The sequence below is a fragment of the Myotis lucifugus genome, unplaced genomic scaffold (assembly GCF_000147115.1).
Source record: "Myotis lucifugus unplaced genomic scaffold, Myoluc2.0 scaffold_116, whole genome shotgun sequence".
Taxonomy (NCBI): Eukaryota; Metazoa; Chordata; class Mammalia; order Chiroptera; family Vespertilionidae; genus Myotis; species Myotis lucifugus.
Genome location: NW_005871164.1, coordinates 1,815,383 through 1,839,052, shown reverse-complemented (window position 1 = coordinate 1,839,052; position 23,670 = coordinate 1,815,383). Strand labels below are relative to the sequence as shown.

Genomic DNA, 23,670 nt, shown 5'->3' with positions numbered 1-23,670 from the left:
ATATCAACAATACTAGAGGGTTGGAAGCCTTTAAGCATTCTCTACCCATCTTAACTTGTAGGCCTGTTTCTGTGGATGTGCGTAATGGCAACCATTAGCTGGTTTCTTTTCAAGATAAAATTTCCCTTGAATTACTATGGCTGAAAGTTTATTCTCATCCCATCTCTGAGTATCCACAAAAAACAAACTGGGAAATAACCTTAGGAGACTGTCTTTCAATGCTTTTGCTAGTTGTTCTGATTCCCCTGAAAAATATGGTAGCTGTGTTTATTGAACACATGAGCAACAAGAGCACTTGTATACTGTTCTAGTGCTGTCAGTCCTTTAAACTCATGCCATCCTCACACCTGTAAGACATGGTAAGTATACTCACCCTTGTTTAGGGGTGAGGACACTGAGGCACAGAGATATTAGATCTAGCAGAAGTAAGACCTAGGCTCTCTGGAAGCTGAGCCATTTCACACTTCTGCCTCTTTGTTGTGATCCTTATGCAAATAAGGCATTGTCTCTTGGGGAAGATAACTCCTTAACAGTCAATATGCAAATATTCAGATGATCCTTGACTCTATTTATTTTTTACTTTTTTTATTGAATTTATTGGGAGGTTCATCAAACAAAAACAGGGCAATGTCTCCATAAAACCTCCATTCTCTTCTGCGTGGCTTCCTAAGACATCCTAATTGGGGACACTGTCTGAGCAGGGCCAGTGCATTCTCCCAGGTAACATGGTAGGATGAAGAGTTAGATGACCACATTCTGTTTGGGCTGGGGGACAGGCAGGATACACACCCAGGGCAATTGCAGAAAACAATGGAAGATGAAATGTAAGTAGTAGAATGTGTGAAACACAATAAACACTTGAGACATTGACAGGATGAAAAACTCAGCAAAACCTGAGCGGTCAAGGAAAAAGTCTTGGGGATTATGGACTCACATTAGAGGACTTAGAAAGGTTTGAGAAGATGCCACCTTTTCTTTTCTTGTCCTCCATTAAGAGCTTTGATTCACTGTTCTTTTTATTTATTTATTTTTTTTACCATGTTGTATAACCCTGGGAAAGTAAGTGGCAGGTTAGAAGTGGCACCCATTGTCAAGAATAATTTTGAGGGGGGTGGAAATGGTAATAGTGTCAATAATAAAAATTAAAAAGGAATAATTTTTTATTATAAAGCTATGTTCTTGGGCTTCCACCGCAGTCCCTGGAGATTTCCTCAGTGTTACTGTTCCTGTATGTGGAGGAGGTGGCAGGCTGAGGTGCGTGCTTTACAAGAGTATCCAGGGCCTGAGGATTTGTCAATGGACTGAATCTACTGTCTAGTTAAATGAGGAAGATTAGCAGTGTTAGAAAAGACTTTTCTTCAGGATCTGCAGGCAAGAAAGTTGTACCTTTCTCTGTTCATTACTAATAGGGCACCTTCAGCTATGTTTCCATTCAAAAATAAGGGAGAATTACCTGGGTTAGAATAATGCTAGTCATGGCATATTTCACATTTTGAAGTTTGAATAATTCACCTGAATTTAATTGCAAAATGAAATACTATATTTGTACACAGCCCTCTGGTTCTACATTTAAAAAGAAAATATATAGCCCTGGCTCAGTTAGTTGGAGTGTCCTCCCATACAACAGAAAAAAAAAAGGTTGTATGTGGGTTCAATTCCAGGTCAGGGCACATACCTGGATTGGGGTTCAATCCCCAGTTGGGGCACATACAGGAGGCAGCCAATTGATGTTTCTCTCTCTCTCTCTCTCTCTCTCTCTCTCTCTCTCTCTCTCTCTCTCTCTCATCAATGAAAATATCCTCAGGTGAGGGTAAAAAAAAGAAAAGGCATATTATACTTCCAAACCCTGTTCCTGCTTTGGTTTTAGGAATTTCCATAATGTATCTAAATACTCAGGGCTTTCCCAAAGAATATGAAATACCAGAAGAATGCATAAATGCCAGAAGACGGTCCAGAATTAATTTAATTGGAAATAGTTGCCTTCATAAAACATGGGAAGGAAAAAAGAATATAAATAGGTTTTGACATGAGACAGTAGCAGATGGTTTTATATAGGCACAGCAGTATTGTCTTAGCACTCTGTTAATAAAAAAATTACAGACATTGCTTATATTATGATTGTCAGGAATGATCATATAAAAAAATAGAACATTAGTGTGTGAAAAATATATATATATTGAACACATTTCATGCTGCATATCAATCAGTTAAGAATGGAGTCATTTCCTTGTCCTTCGCCATTATTCAGTGCAAATTTATGAAATGTAGATGGCATTATACATCTGTTATGTCATTCAATTACATATTAAAAGGTGTTTTCATTTGAGTTGCAGCCATACATATTGCATTGCCTTATCTCCTAGTTTTCCGTCTAAGTACACTTCCTAGTTAGGCGAGTAGATGTCTTCTCTGTGAATCTGGTCACGTTGGATATGGCCCTTAGCTCTGTTCTACTGACCAGACTCGGCTATTCTTTCCTGAACCTTTTGGACACAAAATTTTTAAGAAATGTAATAAAATCCTTCCTTACACTGAATGTCATAGCAGTGAGTCCAGACTTGGAAAACCTACTCTTGTTTTATTGTGATTCATTTTGGATAACAGACCACTCTTTCTTCTATAGCATTAATATTATTTAATTAAGGTTCCAAAACACTAGTTTCTTTGTCTTATTTTGTACTTAAGACAAAGAACATGACAAATCTTGGAAAGGCTGCTAAATTACTTCTTAATACAGAAAGCAGGCAGAGATTTGTTTTCATCAGATCTGGGTGAAATGCACCATCTGTTTAGTTAAAGAGCTTCTATTTCCAAAGCAGGTAAAAATAGAACCTTCTTCATTTTCATCAGCTTTCTGTACCCATGTGACTAATGTCAAAAGAGCCAGTAGGCTTTGGCTAGAAATAAGTGACAAGGATTTATTCAAGGGTCTTAGGATTTGCAAATTAAAAACACTAGCAGATAACACTCAGAGTGTTTTGAAGGAGACAGAAAAGTTTGAGAGCTTTATAGTGAAAAGCACACGTTTAAGAAATTCAGTCCTGCATTCTTAGCCCACAGATTGGCCCAGAACAGTAATCTTCCAGATGCCAGGTGGTCTGGATAATGGATGCCAGGTGGTCTGGATAGTGAATCGTTCTCTCTTAAGCATGACAAGTGGTTATATATAAGATATAGACATCTCCAGCACATGGACATTCTCAAGTTCTTCAGAGGTTTACACATGGAATTTAGGTGCGTCGGGGCACTGGTCCAAAACTGAAAAGTTCAAAAGTCTAAGTTCCCAGGCTAAGGTAAGAATAGAATCTTTAGCTTGTTGCCTTAGCCTATTTGATTTTAATAAGTTAGCATCTTGACCATAGCAACCCCATTTTATTTTTTCATTGTTTTACTCACTATATCTCCAACTCTCCAAAATTTATTATAAATCAGCAGACTTTGCATGATAATGACCCTTGAACTTCTTCCACACCAAGCTCTCTTTTGTGTGTGGTCCTGGGCCTTGATGTAGCTGACCTTGATCTGGCCACCAGATTGTAGCTCTGAGTTTATCTGTTTCTACAGGTTGACATGCTTTTACTTTCATCCAAATTTTTCTAAAATCAGGAGCAAACTCTACTCTCTTTCTCCTTTCTATTTCCCTTCTCTCTCCTAGTAGCTGTGATTGACTACACATATGCTAAGTGAAGAGGAAAATAGGTAAATACAAACATAGGGAGAAAGAGAGATTTCAAATACCTTGCTATGTGGGTCATTCTTTGTCCTGTGGCAGCGAGGATGGGTCCATGTAAGGATTTTAACTAATTTATTGAAATGTTAAGAATTATGGTTAAATAAGATTGACCTGGTGACAGGTTAGGATGGTAAAGTGACAAACTAGTTGGAGCAACTAGTTAGTAGGAAGGCTTTTGGAGCAGTTCAGGGATAAGTAATAGAACCTGCTCTAGGTAGGGACATTGGTCGAGGGACAATAGACAGTGAAGGGGAAGAACTGGCCCTGCAGGGCAGGGGGTGGGACTTTGTTGGGAATGGGGGAGCAGTTGAAGTAAGTGCTCCAGAGCACTTTTCATCCCGAGTGACTGGGATGGTGGCATCAGTATCAGTCAGGAAAACGGAGACCTGTTAAAATACTTTCATCACTGAGAGGATTAATCCAGGGAAGGGTCCAAGGAGCAGAAGTCACGGCCTCCACTAGCTGTCAAGTTCACACTGAGCTGTGGTCCAACCTTAGGAGGTTGTTACTGCTGCCAGAGGAGAAGGAGCAGTGGGAACGCTGCCGGTGCTGAGGCAGCCCTCAGCCCTGAGACAGGTGGCAGGCAGGGGGCTTCAGAGTCCAGCAACGGAGACAAAACCTGGTGGCATTGCAGACACCCACACCGTCTCACCACGATGGGCAGGGGAGGAAAATCATCCCCTTCTTTCGGCCTTAACAATATTGGCGTAAACCTCTTTAGCAGAACCTGAGAGCTGACAAACCTGGAAGCTGGGGTCTGAGAAGTTGTGCTTCCTGAGGATTCCAGATGCTGAGCCAGGAAGCTGCAGACAGAGGCAGGCCAGACAGGGAAGGCAGGAGAGGGCAGGGTCAGGGATGAGGTCAGGACTGTGATTGCAAGGGTGCTGCCTGTGAGGTTCTGGCAGTGCCTCAAGTTGAATAAGTCCAGTGAATTACTGTATTTAGAGGGATGGATACATTGCAGAGGGAGAGTAGGGATCAAGGAAGTTTCATTAGGATAAAGTTGATGCTAACTTGTTTGTCATCTGGTAAAGAAGGAATGAGAGGGGGAGAGAGAGAGAGAGAGAGAGAGAGAGAGAGAGAGAGAGAGAGAGAGAGAATAGCTGGCAAAGGGCAGGATAAGGGGGCAAAGGTTAAGAAGAGACAGGAGAGGATAAATTCAGGAGTCCAGTAATATCCATGACAAGCAGGGTTCGTGGGCCCCCCTATATGTAAATTTCCTAATTGGCATTGCTATTGACATGGTCATGGTGTGCCAATATGTCCAAATATAAAATCTAGAAATAAGCACCACCAAAACCACTATAGTCAATGTGTATGCATATTTGTTCTTCTGTACTGATATGTTTCCCGCCTCAAATAGCCACACTTATTTACTGTTCTGTGATAATGACAACTTCCTGTTGCAGCCATCTGTTCTCACACATAAGAAGAACATTGACATTTGGTTTACTCAACTTTTCTAGTCAATTCCGTGGCTGTAGGAAAAGAGAAATATTATTTTAGAGTCCCTATTGCAGCCTAACAAGAGATGGATAATTAAGTCCTAGGGGACCAATGTTCTCACCCGTTACTGCACAAGGGCCCTTTTCTTCCTTCCCATCAGGGAGGAGTCTCTGCACCTTACATTACTGTGCTCTTCTTCGTTCGGGGAGGCAAAGATGATGCGAAGGAAATTGAGCGTGCTCCTTATTACTGTTTTGTGGGGGGTTTTTTTGTTTGTTTGTTTGGTTGGTTGTTTTTTTTAATATATTTTTATTGATTTCAGAGAGGAAGGAAGAGGGAGAGAGATAGAAACATCAATGATGAGAGAGAGAGTCATTGATCGGCTGCCTTCTGCATGCCCCCTACTGGGGTTTGTGCTCGAAATCTAGGCATGTGCCCTTGACCTGAATCAGACCTGGGACCCTTCCTCGCAGGCTGATGCTCTACCCACTGAGAAAAACTAGCTAGGGCTGTCAGTTTTTTTTACATTTGTGTAGTGTAGGTCTGTAGTCTACCAATCTTATAATAAAACCACATGGATGGAAGGAAAGCAGATGTCTGCATAGTTTCTCCTGTTTATATATGGAAAGGGGAAGGACTTCTGACAAATGAACCTGAAAATCCTAAGGCAATCCAGTTTTAAAATGAATATAAATATACTAGGGGCCTGATGCATGAAATTTGTGCAAGAGTAGGCCTTCCTTCCCCTGGCTTCCAGCGCCAGCTTCCCTCTGGCACCCAGGCTTCCCTCACAGCCCCGGCTTCATCCAGAAGGTCATCCAGAAGGACATCCAGAAGGATGTCTGGTCTAATTAGCATATTATGCTTTTATTATTATAGACCAGAGGCTAGGTGTATGAATTTTTTACAATGGTGGGTATCCAGCCAGCCCACCCTGATGGGAGCTATTGGGACCGGGCTGGCTGCGGGGAGGGGCTTGGGTGGGGCCGGCCAGGGTGAGGGGCTGCGGGCTGGCTTGCCAACCAACCCTGCCCCTGCTCTGGGTGGGGGTGCCCACTTGGAGGCGGGGCCGTTCAGGGCAAGGGGCCACAGGCATTCCCGTCATTGTTCAGTCAATTTGCATATTACCCTTTTATTATTATTATATAGGATATAGTGCCATGATATTTTCTAGCAGTTTAATCAAAATAGTATATTATCACTCATTACATTTTAAAAATCCCATCACTTGGCCAAGTTTGAATACTTATCAGTGTTTAGTTTCTGTTATTTTTTCTTTTGTAATAAATCTGAAAATTGCTTCTTTTTCTGCTACCATTACATATAAAAAAAAATTTATTTTTGAAGTTAGTTTTACTCTGTAAGTTCTTTGCCCTTTTCCTTCGAGTGCCCTTGTTTCTTTACTTTTGTAGCATTGACAATTCAAGGATAAACAGGCACTATTTTGCCTAAAGTTACTGTATTTCCAACATCTGTTTTCACTGGGCAGGGATGTGCAATGAGAGCCCTGTATGAAAGCTTGGATTCCACAGGAACAAACACTTGAAGATGACTGGCCCTTATTTAGTGGCAACCTCTGGTTGGGGGATTTTGCAGTTATTGATTTTAGTTTTATCCTAGTAGTTCTTTCTTAGGAACAGATAATCTGATGGGTTGTACTTTATTTTCTCATAGACATCCAAGGTCAAGAAGGACGTGTTCTAAATACCAGAGGAAAACTGGATATCCCAAATCATTGGGAATATAGGCATATGTACAGGGAACATATTGGAACAGGTGCTCCAAATATTAATATTACCTATTGGGGAAGCATTACCTAGAGGTCCCAGTCAATATTGTCTGACATGTAGTTAATAAACAGTGAATATAACTAACAATGATTAAAAATGCTTTTATTTTATTAAAATGCCTACACCTGTAGAAAACTAAAATGGAGTGCCCTTATTTTCAATGACATACAGTCTGGTATGCACTCAAAGCACATCTCTCATTAAGAAAACTCATAATAGGCAATTTTAAGTTGGCAAACAAAATCATTAGTTATGCTTGATACTCCCTTTTCCATAAAGCTGAATCCTACTGATTTCCAAAACTTCAGCTCATGTCAACACTTCCAGTATGTCTCTCAGCCTCTTAGACCTTTTCTTCTGTCCGATTACACCACAGAGTAATTGGTCTGCCTGGCTCCCACATTTGGCAGTTTTTCTTTATTTGAGCAACTGGTTCTTGCACAAAGCACATAGTAGGTGTTGAACAGATTATTATCAAGTAAAGGAACAGATCAATTGGTGAAGGGATAAATGAATGAGCAGATAACTGAAGAGATAGTCATCCTACAGAATGCATTAGTTTTAAGTTTTTCATATCTGAAATTAAAGTTAGATTCATGAAAATATGCTCTCCTATTTATTTCAACATTGAATATGCCCCAAATAAAGCAACTCAATATTCAACTTCACAACTTCGGAAAAGCCCATCTGCCCAGGATAAATAGATACGCACTGTGTGATGCAGGTCATATGAAAAGACCTGAAATATACAGCGGGGCCCCTAACAAGCTTACAAAGTAGTTGTTGAACTAAGACACTTCTAGAAATTGTTTTTGTAATATTTAACAGAGCCAAGTAGCATGTAACTAAGTGTTTTGGGAGGACATGAAAGTAGAAGCAAGATTCTCATAGGTTAATGTGCAAGAATGTGCATATAAAAAGTACAGATTCCTGGCCTCCCTCCCAGAGATTCTGATTCACTAGGCCTCAAGTGGACATGGGAACCTGAACATTTATTAAGAAACCTCAGTGATTTTCTATAAGTGTTTCAGGGAAAACACTTAGGAGAGACCTCTATGGTCCAGAGTTAACAGAAAAGTGGGAGATGGGACTTAGGCTGGAGACTCAAAGATGCATGATATTTGGATAAGCAAGGAGGGAAGAAAAGGGACCTCCTTTTCCTTAGGGTCATTGACAGAAACATCTCTATCCAAAACCAGATAATTATGATGACTGACAAATTACACTTTCATGACCTCCCAGGGTAAGGCATGCATGTTATGGTGGTGCTTTCTGTTTTGCTTTTAATCTAACATAGAAGCATATTTTCAATTGACGAACGTTTTTTACTTATTTTCCATTTTGCCTGTTAAATATTGAAAAGTTTATACACTTCAAAGTTTCTATGGATAAAGCACGCCGGTTATTGCCATATCTTGAGTCATGATGGCATTTATAAACGGTGACTCTTGGGTAATGAGAAGTGAAACATTAAATGTGTCCCTCCAGTAACACTGCTGAGAAACCACACCTTTCACTTTTCTTGCCAATGAAACTTGGCCGGTTACAAAAGTTTTGTGGACATTCAAGCTTTTTCATGTTTACAGATACTTACTACATAATCAGCTGCATCAAAAACATGTCTATTAGCTGTCATGCTGAAGGCTTGATAGCTGTTCTTCATAGCCACGAAGACTTTGAAGGTGTTTGTGTGAAGATTCCTTGATCACAGGCAACACATTCATGGGCAATTCAGAGAGCTCAGCAAGACTAATTGCTTAGACAGGCAATCAATTTGGCCTGAGTGACAGAAGGGTGCCAATCAATATCTAGCTGGGAAGTGAGACAAGAGTCTCAATAATGACAGCTCAGTCACCCAGCAGAGTTGGATAAGTGACACCCCATGGAAAGAGGCTGACAAGACCAACATTTGCTTGTCTTTCTTGTGTTTCTGTGCAGGCAATCACTGAGGGAGTTCCATTGGTGTCCTCATTCTGACAGTACAGACATTGCATTAACACCAATATGATTTCTTCTTGTCAGGAATGAGGCAGTGAAAATCCCTACAAAATTCTCTAGTTTCTCTTTTCCCAGCCAATGTTGAAGGCCTCATATTGGAGGAAGGAGTGCAGTATGAATACTTGAGTTATTCTATTGACAGTAAGATCAAAAACATGATCACTCAACCAGGACAATTTTTGGAGTGAAAAGGGTGCTGTTAATAATTGTTGAGAATAATAAAGATGTACCCATTTTTCGCCATTGCCCTCCTCTGCCAGGTTCCCACCCCACCCCGAACTTTCACCACCCTATTGTCTGTGTCCATAGGTAATGCATATATGCATATAAATCTTTGGTTAATCTCTTTCCACCTTCCCCTCTCTCCTTCACTCTGAGATTCATCAGTCTGTTCCATGTTTCCATGACTCTGGCTCTATTTTATTCATCAGTTTATTTTGTTCATTAGATTCCTTCATTTATTTTTACTTTTAGATTCATTTTTTGATAGATATGTATTTATTGCCATTTTATTGTTCATAGTCTTGATCTTTGTTTTTATCTTTTTCTTACTAAGTGCTTTTTTCTTGCTGCTTTAAAGATTTTTTCTTTGTCTTTAATGTTTGACATTTTAATTATGATGTGTCTTGGTGTGGTCCTCTTTGAGTTCCTCTTGTTTGGGGTTCTCTGTGCTTCCTGGACTTATAAGTCTATTTCTTTCACCAGGTAGGGGAAATTTTCTGTCATTACTTCTTCAAATGGGTTTTCAATATCTTGCTCTCTCTCTTCTTCTGGCACCCCATAATGTGAATGTTGGTATGCTTGAAGTAGTCCTAGAGGCTCCTTACACTATCTTCATATTTTTGGATTCTTTTTTCTTTTTGTTTTTCTGATTGAGTGCTTTTTGCTTCCTCATATTCCATATCATTGTTTGGATTCTAGTATCCTCTACTTCACTGTTGAATCCCTGTAAATTATTCTTTATTTCAGTTAGTATATGCTTAATTTCTGACTGGTCCTTTTTCATGTCTTTGACATTCTCACTAAGATCCCTGAGAGTCTCACTAAGTCCCCTGAAGCTCTCATTAAGTCCCTTGAAGCTCTCATTAAGATACTTGAGCATCCTTATAATGATTGTTTTAAACTCTGGATCTAGTAGTTTGCTTGCTTTCATTTCATTTAGTTCTTTTTCTGGAGATTTTCTTCTGTTATTTCATTTGTGATATGTTTCTTTGTCTCCTTATTTTGCTGCTTCCCTATGTATTGTTTCTGTGTATTAGGTAGAGCTGCTAAGTCTCCTGGAGTTGGTAGAGTGGCCTTGTGTAGTAGGTGTCTTGTAGAGCCCAGTGGCGCAGCCTCCCCAGTCACCAGAACTGGGCACTCTAGGTGCACCCCTGTGTGGGCTGTGTGCATAGTCTTGTTGTAGTTGAGTCTTGTTTACTGTTGGAGTTATAGGCAGGAATTGACCTCCAGGCCAATTGGCTGTGAGGACCAGCTGTGACTACAGTGGGAAGGCTGCTGTGCAGGAGACACCCCCATGGAGCAGGACTTATTTCAGTGGGGCTTTGATGCTCACTGAGTCTGCCCCTTGAGTGTGTCACTCATGGATGTATAAATTATAATCTGGTATAATCTGAAGCTGTCCACTGGGTGCACTGGCTCTGGGGCCTCCTGTGATGTGCAAGGTCAGCCACTGCCTGGGGCCATCCTGCAGGAGCTACAGAGCAGTCTGCAGATGGCTGCTACTTGTGTTGGGTTTGGAATTGCCCAAGCAAGGCCAAGCTCTCTTGGGCCTCTTATTGATAGGTATGAGGCATGCTGATGCCAGCTGATGCCTGTTTGAGATATTTTAGGAAAGTCTGAAGCCTGAATCAGGATAGGCCACTCATATGGAAAAGCTGCTGCAAACAACTTGGGTGGGGCTTCAAAATGGATGGGGTGGAGTCTCAGGGAATCAGCAGGGTAGAGTGAACAGTGTCGGCCAAACTGATTGAAACTCAGATATGGCTGCCAATCAGCTCTTTGATAGGAGAGGTCTCAGTATAAGAACAATGGACCCTGCGAGCACCCCTCTCTGGGATAAAGCTGACCCTGAGTTCTTGACTCAATGCCAGACAATCCAGTTCCTCCCCATATTTCCTGGATCCTCCAAAGCCACTGCCCCAGTGCTGGAACTCAGAGGGAGCAAGTCTATGTAAGTTTGTGTTCTGGTCCTTTAAGAGGAACTGCCTGAGACTCTGGTAGCCTCTGTGTCACTTAGTCACAATCCTTACTGGTTTTTATAGTCCAGAGTTGCTGGGACTTCTATTTACAGCACTGGAACCCTAGGCTGAGGGATCTGGTGTGGGGCTGAGAACCCTTGCTCCTCATGGTGGGCCTCCACCCCAGAGATATTCCTCCTGATTAAAAATAAATGCCGCACATGGGTGTTGGACCAGCCTGTTCTGCTCCTCCACCCTTCCTACCAGTCTGGATGTACTTTCTTCTTCAGGTCTCTAGTTGTAGAACTTAAATTCAGCCAGATTGCAGGATGTTCAAAATGATGGTTATTCTGTATTTTAGTTGTGATTTTGATGTGGTTGTGGGAGGCGAGAGTACCAGCATTAAGCTATGCTGCCATCTTAGTTCATGGGTGATTATAGTAATGCTTAACAGTTTTGTATTAATAAAATTAATAATCATATTAATTAATAGTGGCACTCATTAAAAGTCTGCATCCACTGAGAAAAGTAATCCATACTATAGACATCTTATAGTTTCTTGGGATATAATGCCAACCCTGCCTTCAGAGTCTTAACCAGAAAGCTAGTGAAGTATACCTCTCCTTTCTGGCAGTATTCATTCTCTCTCTCTCTCTCTTCATTCTCTCTCTCTCTCTCTCTCTCTAAACACATGAATTCATAAATAAAATTTTATTTTGTTTCATTGTTGAGCAAAAAACACTTGTGGTTTGCTTGGTAGCACTCAGGGGATTCCCTTCAACTCCACGTGGAAAATGGGACTTGTCAGAATGTATCTTCCTGCCTCTCCAACTCTTCTCTCTGTGCAGTGAGCTCCCTGTTTGGGATCAGCATAAGCCTGCCTCTGAGAAAATTTATGTCACTTTCTCCTCACAGACAGATGGCCCTGGAGTGAATATAATACAATAATTCAAATTGGACTAGCACCTTTCGATCTGTTTATGAATGGTGTGGCATCCCTATGAGTGAATTAGAGCCTTGTAGTTTCTGGGCAATGGTATTATTCTTGCAAAATTTGTGCTGAATTAAAAATATATATCATCCAGGAAAGAAATAAGAAATTCCAGCCCTTTGCCATTCATCCATAGTGACATTTGGGTTCTGTGCAGCTTCCAGTTATCATCCCTGTAGATTTACTGTGCCTGACTGTTGCCACCAGGATCAGCAGTGATTGGGTGAAGAACAGCAAAGTCACGGCCAGCCTGGGATTGTCCCTGCTTCCACGCTTAGATGTGATAGCTTCTAAATGAGAAAACTCTCATTTTCTAAGGAAACCAGTTAGTGCGGTTGGACAAAACCCAGTTCTAAACCAGCAAAGTTTCTACCTGAACAGTTTCCTCTTGGAATTGAACATCTGTCAGTGTTTCTTTTCACTCCCAAACTTGACGGAAGTTTTGCACTACAATTAAAATGGGGAGGCAAGATGGGTTGTTGAGGAAAGCAATGAAAGTAGAATGGGAAAAATAAATTTAAAAGCAAATGATATGAGAGGCCAAGCAAAATTTATTCTTCATTAAAATAATTCTCTTGTCCTCTTTCCCCCCAGCAGTAGAGCAGTGGGCTGTCTTGGTAAAGGGTGTCTGAGCTAGAGACTCAATCTAGATCTGTGGCCTCATTAGGGTAATGTGCTAACCATTGAAGTTAATTAGCTGCAGATTAACCATGTGTACTGCATATTTGATGGGATAAAAATAGCAGGGAGTTATTTCTGGAGACATTTGGTTTGTTTTACTAATGACTGGGAGCCTGGAATCTTAGCTTGATGTGTCACAGCTAAGACTTAGCCCTTCCAGTCTGCTGGCACCTCTCCCTTGTCACTCCTCTCTGACCATGTAGGTCTGTGGGGAAATGAAAATGTAAGGAGCGAGGGAATGAATGAGAGAAAAAGCTATTCATTCACTAAAAAATAATTTATTGACTACCTACCCAGTGACAGAAGCTATGCTTCGTTGCTAGAGGTAAAATAATCAAGGCAGAGTTACTGACCTCAAGGAATTAGAGATCATTACTAAGGTGCTACAATGCTGTGATGAAGAGCTGAGAGTGTTAAGAAAGCGAGAGAGAGGACTTCTCCCTTAGGGAAGGAAGAGGTCAAATCTGTGGCTTTTGGGTGGAATGGAGAGTGCACCAAGTCACTGTCCATGAATAGCGAGTATTAAATGCTTCAACAGGTATTTATTTGGGTTCTGTGTTATAATAAAAGCTATACTAAAGTAAACAGATGTCAAAATATATCACAGAGTGTGACCCTGTTTGGGATTTAGAAGAAACGTAATCTAATTGAGAGAATAGATTAATTCAAGTACAGAACATTTGCAAGTAACCACCCAGTGATCGAGATGTTGACATATGATAACAATATGGCAAAAAATGTGGTTTATAGCTAAGTAAACACTAGCATGGTTTAAATGTTTGCTTGTGTGCTGTTGTAGTACAGTAGAAATATATTGTGAGTTTTGGAGTCAAATATTTTTTCCAGTACAACTCTCACCATTACGAGGAGGATGACTTTGAATGAGTTCTTTATTCTCATGTATCCTCAATTTCTTCATTTTAAATGAATGAATGAGTACATATGTAAATAAATAAAACTAAAAATGCAGATAATAGTACTCACTCTGTGGACTTGTAAGGATTAAATCAGACAGTGCTTGCCATAGAGTGATTGTGTAACAAAGTAAAGTGTGTGTGTGTGTGTGTGTGTGTGTGTGTGTATATATATATATATATATATATATATATATATATGTTTAAAATCTACATTTTCTGTTTTGCCATTCTGAATACTAGAGCTTTTTGCTAGTTTTCTCTAGGACTTCAAAAAGAATGAGGGAAGAAATCTTCAATTTCTGCTAAAGAGGATTAAATAAGATAAGGCCTTATGAACATGCTACCACTTTACATTACGATTACCCAGATTCTGCCATTCTTCCTCCTTTAATATATGAAAGGCTAAGCAAGTCTAGATGACCCATATCATAGTGCCTTCTCAGTGTGTAGGAAAAATACTTTAATTCATCATCATAAATGGCAGACATGGATTTAGTTCAGAGATTGGAGTTGGAAAGGAGTCAGATTTGATATCTGAGAAGAAATATGAAGGCACCTTTTTCAGGTGCTGGAAGTGGCTAGAAGAAGGGCAGATGAGGAGAAACAGAGTGAAAGTGGTACTTCAGGTGGTGGGTGACATGGAAAACAGATGGGTGTTTATATGATTGGTTCTCATTTAAGATTCTAGCAAAGGCCCACGTCTGTGCATGTATGCCCGCACATTAAATGGGGCATGGCCTTGTCCGCGTGGTGGTCCACTATGCTCATGCATATGGGAGTTCCTGGGTTTTATCTTTCCAGGCTGCCCACAGATTTTGTGGGGGTTAGAAGCTGACTGGAGAGGCAATGGCCTAGTTTGGGGTCTGCTATGCCAGAACAAGGGCATCCTTACACGAATGTCTGGAGACAGACACTGAATCAGCATGCTTGGAGGAAGGGGTGTCTGAGATTCAGGGCACTACAGCCAGCAGAGGCTAAGGTGAAGGTCATTCAGAATGCTGGACATACCACTAAGCTTTGGCCAAGCAGAACAAAGACTGGCAATAGCCTCAGGACCCTCAGGTGTAGAGACAAGAGAGCCAGAACAAACCTGGAGACAAGTGACTACTGTCCTGGTGTAAAATGATATCACACTCATGTCTCCCTACTCTACAAAGACTCACCCAACCAGGTCTGCATATGCTTAGCAACTACCTAGGGCAGTGGTCGGCAAACTGCGGCTCGCGAGCCACATGCGGCTCTTTGGCCCCTTGAGTGTGGCTCTTCCACAAAATACCGACTTCTGCGCATGGGCCACGAAGTTTCAATCGCACTGTATGTGCGCGCCTGCACGTGGTATTTTGTGTAAGAGCCACACTCAAAGGGCCAAAGAGCCACATGTGGCTCGTGAGCCGCATTTTGCCGACCACTGACTTAGGGAAGAGAAGCAGTCTACTACTCTTCTACTGAGAGGCTAAACATTTTCACCCAAGAGATAAATATTTGGTCTACATAAAACAACCAATGATGGCACCAGCCCCGCTCGTATTGGCTGCTGGTGCCAGCCCCAGTCGCTCCACACCGTCAGTGGATGCTAGCAGGGCCGCCGCTGTCAGCGTGTGGGAGTGGTGACAGTTGGAGTGGGGCTGCCAGCAGACAGGGGTCTGGGGGCCGTGGCAGGAGGGGCTTGGTGAGGGTGCAGAGGATGGGCCGAGACCTGCCTCTGTGCCCACCACAGCCTCACGGCCAACAGTTCCTTTCAAGGTGCACAAATTCATGCACTGGGCCCCTAGTTTTAAATGTGAGACTTAGTCTAGCCTAGTGGTCGGCAATCTGCGGCTCGCGAGCCACATGCGGCTCTTTGGCTCCTTGAGTGTGGCTCTTCCACAAAATACCACGTGTGGGCGAGCATGTACGGTGCGATTGAAACTTCGTGGCCCATGCGCAGAAGTCAGTATTTTGTGGATACCGGCCTATGAACTGAAGGGTCCCAGGTTCAACTCTGGTCAAGGGCACATGCCCAGGTTGCAGGCTCAATCCCCAGTGGGGGTCATGCAGGAGGCAGCCAATCAATGATGAGAGAGAATTGATGTTTCTATCTCTCTCTCCCTCTTCCTTCCTCTCTATAATCAGTAAAAAATATATATTTAAAAATATGTTTTTATAGATGTTTAGGAGAGAGGAAGGGAGAGAGAGAGAGAGATGGATACATTGATGAGAGATAAACATCAATTGGTTGCCTTCTGCATGCTCCCTACTGGGGATGGAGCCCACAACCTGGGCATGTGCCCTGACCAGGAATCAAACCAGAGACCTCTTGGTTCATGGGTTGATGCTCAACCACTGAGCCACTCTTGCCTGGCTAAACTTTTTACCCTTATAGGCATTCAGTGGAAGAGAACCAATATTTTATTGTAACCCTTTTTCTTTTCCCCAGCAGATATGAGAAGTGTGCCTCTCCTCATTATGGCCGTTGACCTTACAGGATGAGGACTGTTCTCCATACGGGGACATGTCATGCCATATTTCATAGGGAGGAGGCTCAAGGTGAAGGAGGGGTGCTATAGTATTCAAACCCCTCTACCCCCTTCTATTTTAAATCCAGTCCCTTTCTTTTGTTTTTAAAATGAAGTTTGATCACAGTATACCCTTGCTGAAGATGACACACTTTTTCTAAGTGAGAAGATTTGGAGTCAAATACAGTGAAACAAAAGGAAAAACAATTTGTAGATTCCAACAGCAGCTCTTAACAAGCTTCTCAGTGTAAGTGAATAAAGGAGAATATGACTTGCACTTTTATTGTTTTTATTGCATTGGTAATTTTATTATTAATTAACTAGAGGCCCAGTGCACGAAATTTGTGCACAGGGTGGGGAGTATCCCTCAGCCTGGCCTGTGCGCTCTCCCAATCTGGGACTCCTCGGGTAGTGTACCTAGGCCTGGCTGGTGATCAGGGCCTATTGGGGCTTTCCTTCCACCAACTGCTGCCAGCTGGCCCTGTCCCCAACCCAGCTGTTGCCATTGCTTGCCATCTGTGCAGCATTGACCCTCCCCCACCACTGGTTGCCTCCTTCTGTGGGCGACAGGTGTGGGGTGTGATTGCTTGGCTGGCTTGAGCCTCCCTCTATGGGACTATCACTGGCTGGCCCCGCACACCCACCACAGCATCACTGGCTGGTGGCCTGGGCCTCCTTCTGTGGGGCGATTGATTGCAGGGCCCCCAGATCGATCTCCCCACAGAGGGAGCCCCCACCCACCCTTCACAGCACCACCAGCTGAGAGGCCCCACCCACCTGCTGGGGCTCCGCAATTGATCACCACGAAGAGGGTGGTTTAGGCCTCCCTCTGTGGGGTGATCATGGGGCAATGGCGGGCCCCCCCCCCAACCAATCGCATCACACCCACCTTGGCTGGCATGGCGCCAGTGTGTATCATAACGTGGTTGTCTGGAAGGTCGTCCAGATGGTCGTTCTGCTGTTCAGTCTTTCTGTTGATTTGCATATTACGCTCTTCTTATTATAGATGCCATTAATCAGCAAATAACATGTTTAAGTATTTCTTTTTAAAAAAATATTTTTTTTATTGATTTCAGAGAGAGGAAGAGAGAGATAGAAACATCAATGATGAGAGAGAATCATTGATCGGCTGTCTCATGCACACCCCCTACTGGGGATGGAGCCCACAATCTAGCATATGCCCTGACCTGGAACAGAACTGTGACCTCCTGGTCATGGGTCAACACTCAACCACTGAGCCACACCAGCCAGGCAACATTTAACTGTTAAACTATTTCTTAAAAATATGACTCAGTTCATCTTTCAGCTGAAATAGCCCATCCATTACCAGTTTGAGTTGGGGGAAGTGACTTCTGATTTTGTGTTTATTTTGTTATATTTCTGTCAAAATGAAGTTATGATAAACAGAGTATTTGATCATAAGAGTCACTTCAGTCTAATGTTCTGATAATTTTCTAGAATGGCATTCCGTAAAACAGAGGGCTAGGCCTATGGAGGAAGGAAGAGATATGGGGAAGTCCACGTTCCTCTATCAGTAATTCTCAACCTTCTGGCCCTTTAAATACAGTTCCTCATGTTGTGACCCAACCATAAAATTATTTTTGTTGCTACTTCATAACTGTAATGTTGCTACTGTTATGAATCGTAATGTAAATATCTGATATGCAGGATGGTCTTAGGCAACCCCTGTGAAAGGGTCGTTCGACCGCCAAAGGGGTCGCAACCCACAGGTTGAGAACCGCTGCCTACATGCTCCCTCTGGAGCCTGGGGTCTGTTTTCTAATAGCACTTTCCTTACTGAATGAGTCAAGCTCTTCAGGTCCCAAATCATAGTCTCTGATTTTGAAGAAATCTGTTATTATCAGGCCCTGAATGAATACTACTAGGTAGTTTCCTGCCTTGAAAGGACTCAGGAAACCACTGTCTTTTAACATTTACTTCCAGAAAGATTGTCCTTTGGTGTCTAGGGAGACCCTCCGTGGAGAGAGTGAATGCAGATCCAAGGACAAGGACTCCAGAATCTGTGCTTTACAAGGATGAACTTGACAGAGGTGGACCCCGGGAGAAAATTTTGGTGCAGAGCCTCACTAATCCTGCTCTTGTGTGGCTTTGAATTTTTTTTAATGCATTCTTATTTAATGTCCAATTTTCCTAACTTTAAGTTAGTGCCCTTTTTAAGCAAAAACTATGTTTGAGGTTCTTTTTGCTTCCCCCAAATGAAAACTATAATAAGAATTTACTAATTAAAATGTACCTTAAAATATGAATCTATTTTTAATAAAATAATATAGTTACATTTATATCTATGTTTCCTGAGATATACTGTTTACATATGAATTTGGTTTATTTTTTTCTGACTTGTGTAGGTATTAACTTTAAAGATAGCTTATTAATATGAATTAGAAATGACATGTCACTAAGTATAATTTTGGCCTATACATTTTTAGTTATAACAACTACTTGTCCAGTATTTCGGGGAAGGAAGGATTTAGACTTAAATTGGAAAATAACAACAAAAAACAATAACTGGAAGGCATTATTTAAGGTTAGTGTTTAACAATAAATTGCACCAATCAACAACAACTTAAACAAATAAAAAAAATTAAAAAAAACCTCTGCACACCTGACCAAGAAATGGATAGGCTGATTTTTAGTCACATTTGGGGAGCAGATGGTAGAATTATTCTGTGTGCAGACTAGTGATGCAAACCATAAACCTCAGCTATCAAAATAACAAAACGAAGTAAAATGTCATTGGCATTCAGATGACAATGGATGATGTTTCAGTCTTTGATTTTCTGGAAAATAAATAGAGGACTTTACTAAATGAGAATTTAAAAAAATAAAGAAAGAATGTGTCAGCAGGGAATAAATAATGGTATCGTCTCATCAGGCTCAAAATATTTTCTCTGTGACCAGATTCATAGAGGTTATGAAAAGATGAGACAACTTAATTTGCTTCCAAGTATTGGGATCAGTCCCTGCAGTCTGAGCCAAGCTGAGGCTTAGAAATGTAATTGGCTTTAATTGTAATTAATTTAATTAATCACAGTCATACTGTGAGTCTAGGCTGCTTGAGATTCTATTTCAACAACTTTCTGTTCACCTCCACATTTTCCTTTTTTTAAAATGCAAAGCCAAGAAATAGTGAGGAAAGGTACATAGATGTGTTGGTTTTTTTCTCCCCTTTTTTGATCCAGCCATTTGTGCATAGAACATTTAATTATACAGAAGAGAGAATTCAGCAAGATATGCATGGTCACAAAATTGTATTTTAACTTATTTTTTCAAAAGGCAAGATTTTCATTTTAACTGAGTTTTACCTGTTAGGCCACCTTTGTGCCAAATGTCTATAAATGAATGAGATAAAGATTGAAACAAGAAGGAACTCTAGCCTCTGTGCTAAGTTGGGGAGGAGGCAGACTAATATTGAGAAAACCAGAGGTCAGTCCGTGGTATGTGGTACAGGAACTGAGCGATACCGGGCTAGTCATCACTGCTATCACTACTTTTCTTCTTTATGATAGCATTAGCATACATCCAGGGAAATGCACTGCCATTCAAGAGATTGTTTCTGTTCATATACATTGACATGGAGTATTAGAAATGGGCTCTGATCAGGTTTTATTTCAGAACTTGTGACATTTCCCACTTATTTTTTTTTCCACATAAACTTCATTTTTCTCTTCCACCCAATATTAAGTTCTCCTCAGGTCAGAAGCAATATTGTTGCCTTCAGCATCCAATAAATGTTCACCAAGATAACTCCTGATCAGGAGTTAAGACTCTTTTTTATTTAACATCATTTTCCTGCAGGCCCTGGCCAAGGGGGTAACTCAGTTGGTTACAGGGTTGCCCCGATATGCCAAAGTTGTGGGTTTGATCCCCAGTCAGGGGGAATACAAGAATCAACCAATGAATGCTGAATGAGCAGAACAAATTGATGTTATTCTCTCCTTCTCTCCCTCTCTCCCTCTCTTTGTCTAAAATTAATAAATAAAAGTAAATAAAATGATTCCCCTTCATGTAAACAAGGCCTCCTGGAAGGAGGCTGTTCTTTTTACAGTCAGAAAAAATGGTTTAACCCCAACTCCCCTCTTAACTACCCATGATCCTGAGAGTAAGCCATTTAACCTTCCTGTTGCCTTAGCTTTCTCATCTATCGCATAGATGTAATGATATTTTTAAAGCACATTATAATGAAGAATAATGAGTTCTTTGACAAGTTAAAAGTACTATTTAACTTTGAGTTACTATTATTAATAACATAAGCTTTGTGAAAATGTAGGAAACAGATTTTGCTTTCCAAGGCGGACGCGTGGAGAGATGGTTTGTGTAAATGTGTGGTCACACGTCGTTCTCTGAGCGCTCACGATCAGTGTCCATGTCTTACTGAAATCCCACCTGGTCCTGGTGCTCCTCTGTGAGGGGAGAACTTCCCAGTTATTATCCAGGCTTGGACTGGGCCAGTTCCCTGCACTCTCCTCACTCTGCTGCTCAGTAGTTATATGACCTATTAGAAAGTTTGACATTTTGAACTACATTGCCTTGTTACTGTAAAGGCCGTACCACGCCAGGGAATTTGTGGGCCTCCTAGAGCCCTTAATTTGAAATCCTGGAAGCCCTGCTCAAGAGAGAGAAGCTGGGTCAGCCTGCTCTCTTTCTTAAGCAAGTATCATTCTGAGTCACCAAGCCACAGCTTCCAGATGAAACTGGAAGAGACAACCAACTCAAGTTCTGGGCAGGAAAGCACAGGTTCATGCATAGTTCAGGTGTCCTGGTCTCGGAGTTCTGTCCCCAGATCCTCATGGATGGGCCCCAAGAACAAATTCATTCAAACACAGTTTGAGTGCACATAGTGAATGCCTGACAAAGAGTAAGTACTTAATGTTTTCAAAATCCTGTATAATAAAAGCCTAATATGCTAAGTGTCCAGTCAGCTTATTGGCCATTCAACCAATCAAAGCGTAATATGCTAATGATATGCTAAGGCTGCTCAATGGCTCCCTATGATGTGCACTGACCACCAAGGGGCAGACAGTTGACCAGTCGACCAGTTGCTATGACGTGCACTGACCACCAGGGGGAAGACACTCTGACCAGTAGGTGAGCTTGCTGCTGGGATCCAGCTGATCTAGACTGAGCGAGATGGCCGGACGCGCCCTGGAGCCCTCCCGCAGTCCCTCCTCGTTTGACCAACCTCCCACATCCCTCCCCAATCCCGATCATGCACCAGTGGGGTCCCTCGGCCTGGCCTACACCCTCTCACAATCCGGGACCTCTCGGGGGATGTCGGAGAGCTATTTTCAGCCTGATCCCGCAGGCCAGGCCGAGGGACTCCACTGGTGCATGAAATCATGCACCGGGCCTCTAGTAAATTAATAAAGGATTCATGTAATTGTACCGAATACTACATTATGCATAATTCCGGGAGACACATAAGAAACTATGACATGGTTCTATACCAAATATTTTAATTTACTTCAAAAGACAAGACAAGCATATGTGAAATATTTGAATGTTTAAAGTGGGGAGTTAAGTGATAGCATGCTGATTTAAAGTGTAGGGCTACCAGAATTCAAAGACACGGGGGACCAGTGGCATAGTCTCTTAGGAAGTGAAACTGGAGATAGAATTTGAAAGATGGATGGGATTTGAGAAGACAAAAGAGTATGGGCATTTCAAGCATGACGCAATGTCTAGAAATGGAAATAGGTGTGTTTGTTTCACTCTTTACTTTTGGGTGATGCAGGGGTAGGAGTGAGCATTGGAGGTGGATATTTAAAACAAAATAGGTTATAACATAAAATATATATCATAATACAACTATTGAAAAACTCACACATGTGTACTAAGATGTATGTATAAAGATATTGTTCAAAATAGTAAAAATTTAGCAATAATTTAAATTCTGTCAGGGAATGGTTAAATAATAAATAATACTAGGAAATAGATGAGAATAATATAGTAGGTCTCTGTGTGCTGACACAGAAAGACCATCATTGAAAGACACACTAGTATATTAAAGGTGAAAATGCATTTATGTAATATTTGTCAACTTTGAAAATTGATTTTAAAAAATCAAAGTGGTATTTCAGGAAGGTGAATATGGTAACATTGTGTCAAGTTAAAAGGGGGTGATTGAAAGTGAAAGGGTATTGGGGGATGTTTGCTTCCATACAGACACAGGAGGCCAGAGACAGGGCCCTGAATGGTGAAGAGAAAGAACCCACAGACCTTCTGAAGAGTGACTTTGAAGGACTTCATGGCAGATTCTTGATAGAGGGGATGAAGGCAAGAGAAGAGAAGGGAGATTTTTCAGGTTTCAGCTTGGGAAATATGCACTGAGGACTGATTTCTACGAAAGGGGAATAGACTCGTGCTAATAGGAAACCTTTAAAGAATTTCTGTGTCTTTTTGTTTCTCAGGATGGAAGAAACAGTACGAAATCTATTGCAGAGTCAAGGACCTCCAGAGCAGAAAAAAGAAGACACTGTTAATATAATGGTCTATCAGGTACACCACGGTTCTTACTCTCGAATGGGTACTGATTTTCTCATTTTCTCTAGCTCTGTCCTCCCTAATTCAGAGAGATATAAATAAGTATGGGCCAGACCCTGGTGCTGGGATCCATATGGTTACCTCTGTTTGAGGAATCATGTGCACATTTATTTAACTCATTCTTTTTTTTGAATTCCTACTGTGAAACAGATTGTAGATTTGGTTGGAGGAAGATGTAGAAAGTTAGTTTGCCGTGAAACTGAGAGAGCTATAAAAATATTGAAGAACTCTGTGACCAGGGCTATGAGAGAGGTAGATCCAATACTGTCTGGGAACACAGGGAAGGGGTAACTCACCCTGTCTTGGAGATAAGGAATACTTCCCAGAGAGCTATGCCACTTACGTTGGGCCTGGAATAGAGAACAATAGGAAGGACAGTGGGGACAGTGGGAAAGCCTAGCTGAGGTGCAGTGGTGTGCATTTGCATGGCAGGCACATGGAGAATGAGAAGCTCAAGGTCATTGAGTAATGGTCTGGGGAGAGGAAATGTTGACTGTGAGACTGAGGGTGCACGGGAGAGCTGGATGAGGCCATGCTCGTATGCTGGGCACATGGGTGTGGCCTTGTCCCCCGTCAGTGTGTAGGGGGTCCACAGAGAGTAGGAGGTCAATACAGTAACAGGTTGTCATCATCCAGAGGCTCTCAGTCCCTGGCTCTTTAACACCAGCAAGGTGGCCAGGCTGGAGGGCAGGACACTTGGCCTGAGAATGACCCAGTTGGCCACACAGGTGGGAAGACTTTTGCAGGGGGGTAGAGAAATAACAGCAGAAAGAGCACAGGTACTGTTTATAGATAAACCAGAGACCTGGTGCACGAAATTCGTGCACTCGGGTGGTGGTGAGGGGTGTCCCTCAGCCCGGCCTGCACCCTCTCGCAGT

General features: G+C 41.8%; 1 protein-coding gene across 1 annotated transcript in view; it reads left to right on the top strand.

Moving 5' to 3' along the window:
* NCKAP5 (NCK associated protein 5) overlaps window positions 1-23,670 on the top strand; it is an 859,015-nt gene that overhangs the window by 578,478 nt on the left and 256,867 nt on the right. Inside the window, exon 7 of the mRNA XM_023757884.1 lies at window positions 22,660-22,747. Within this exon, the coding sequence (XP_023613652.1) occupies window positions 22,660-22,747 (88 nt within the window). The remainder of the gene's footprint in view (window positions 1-22,659; window positions 22,748-23,670) is intronic.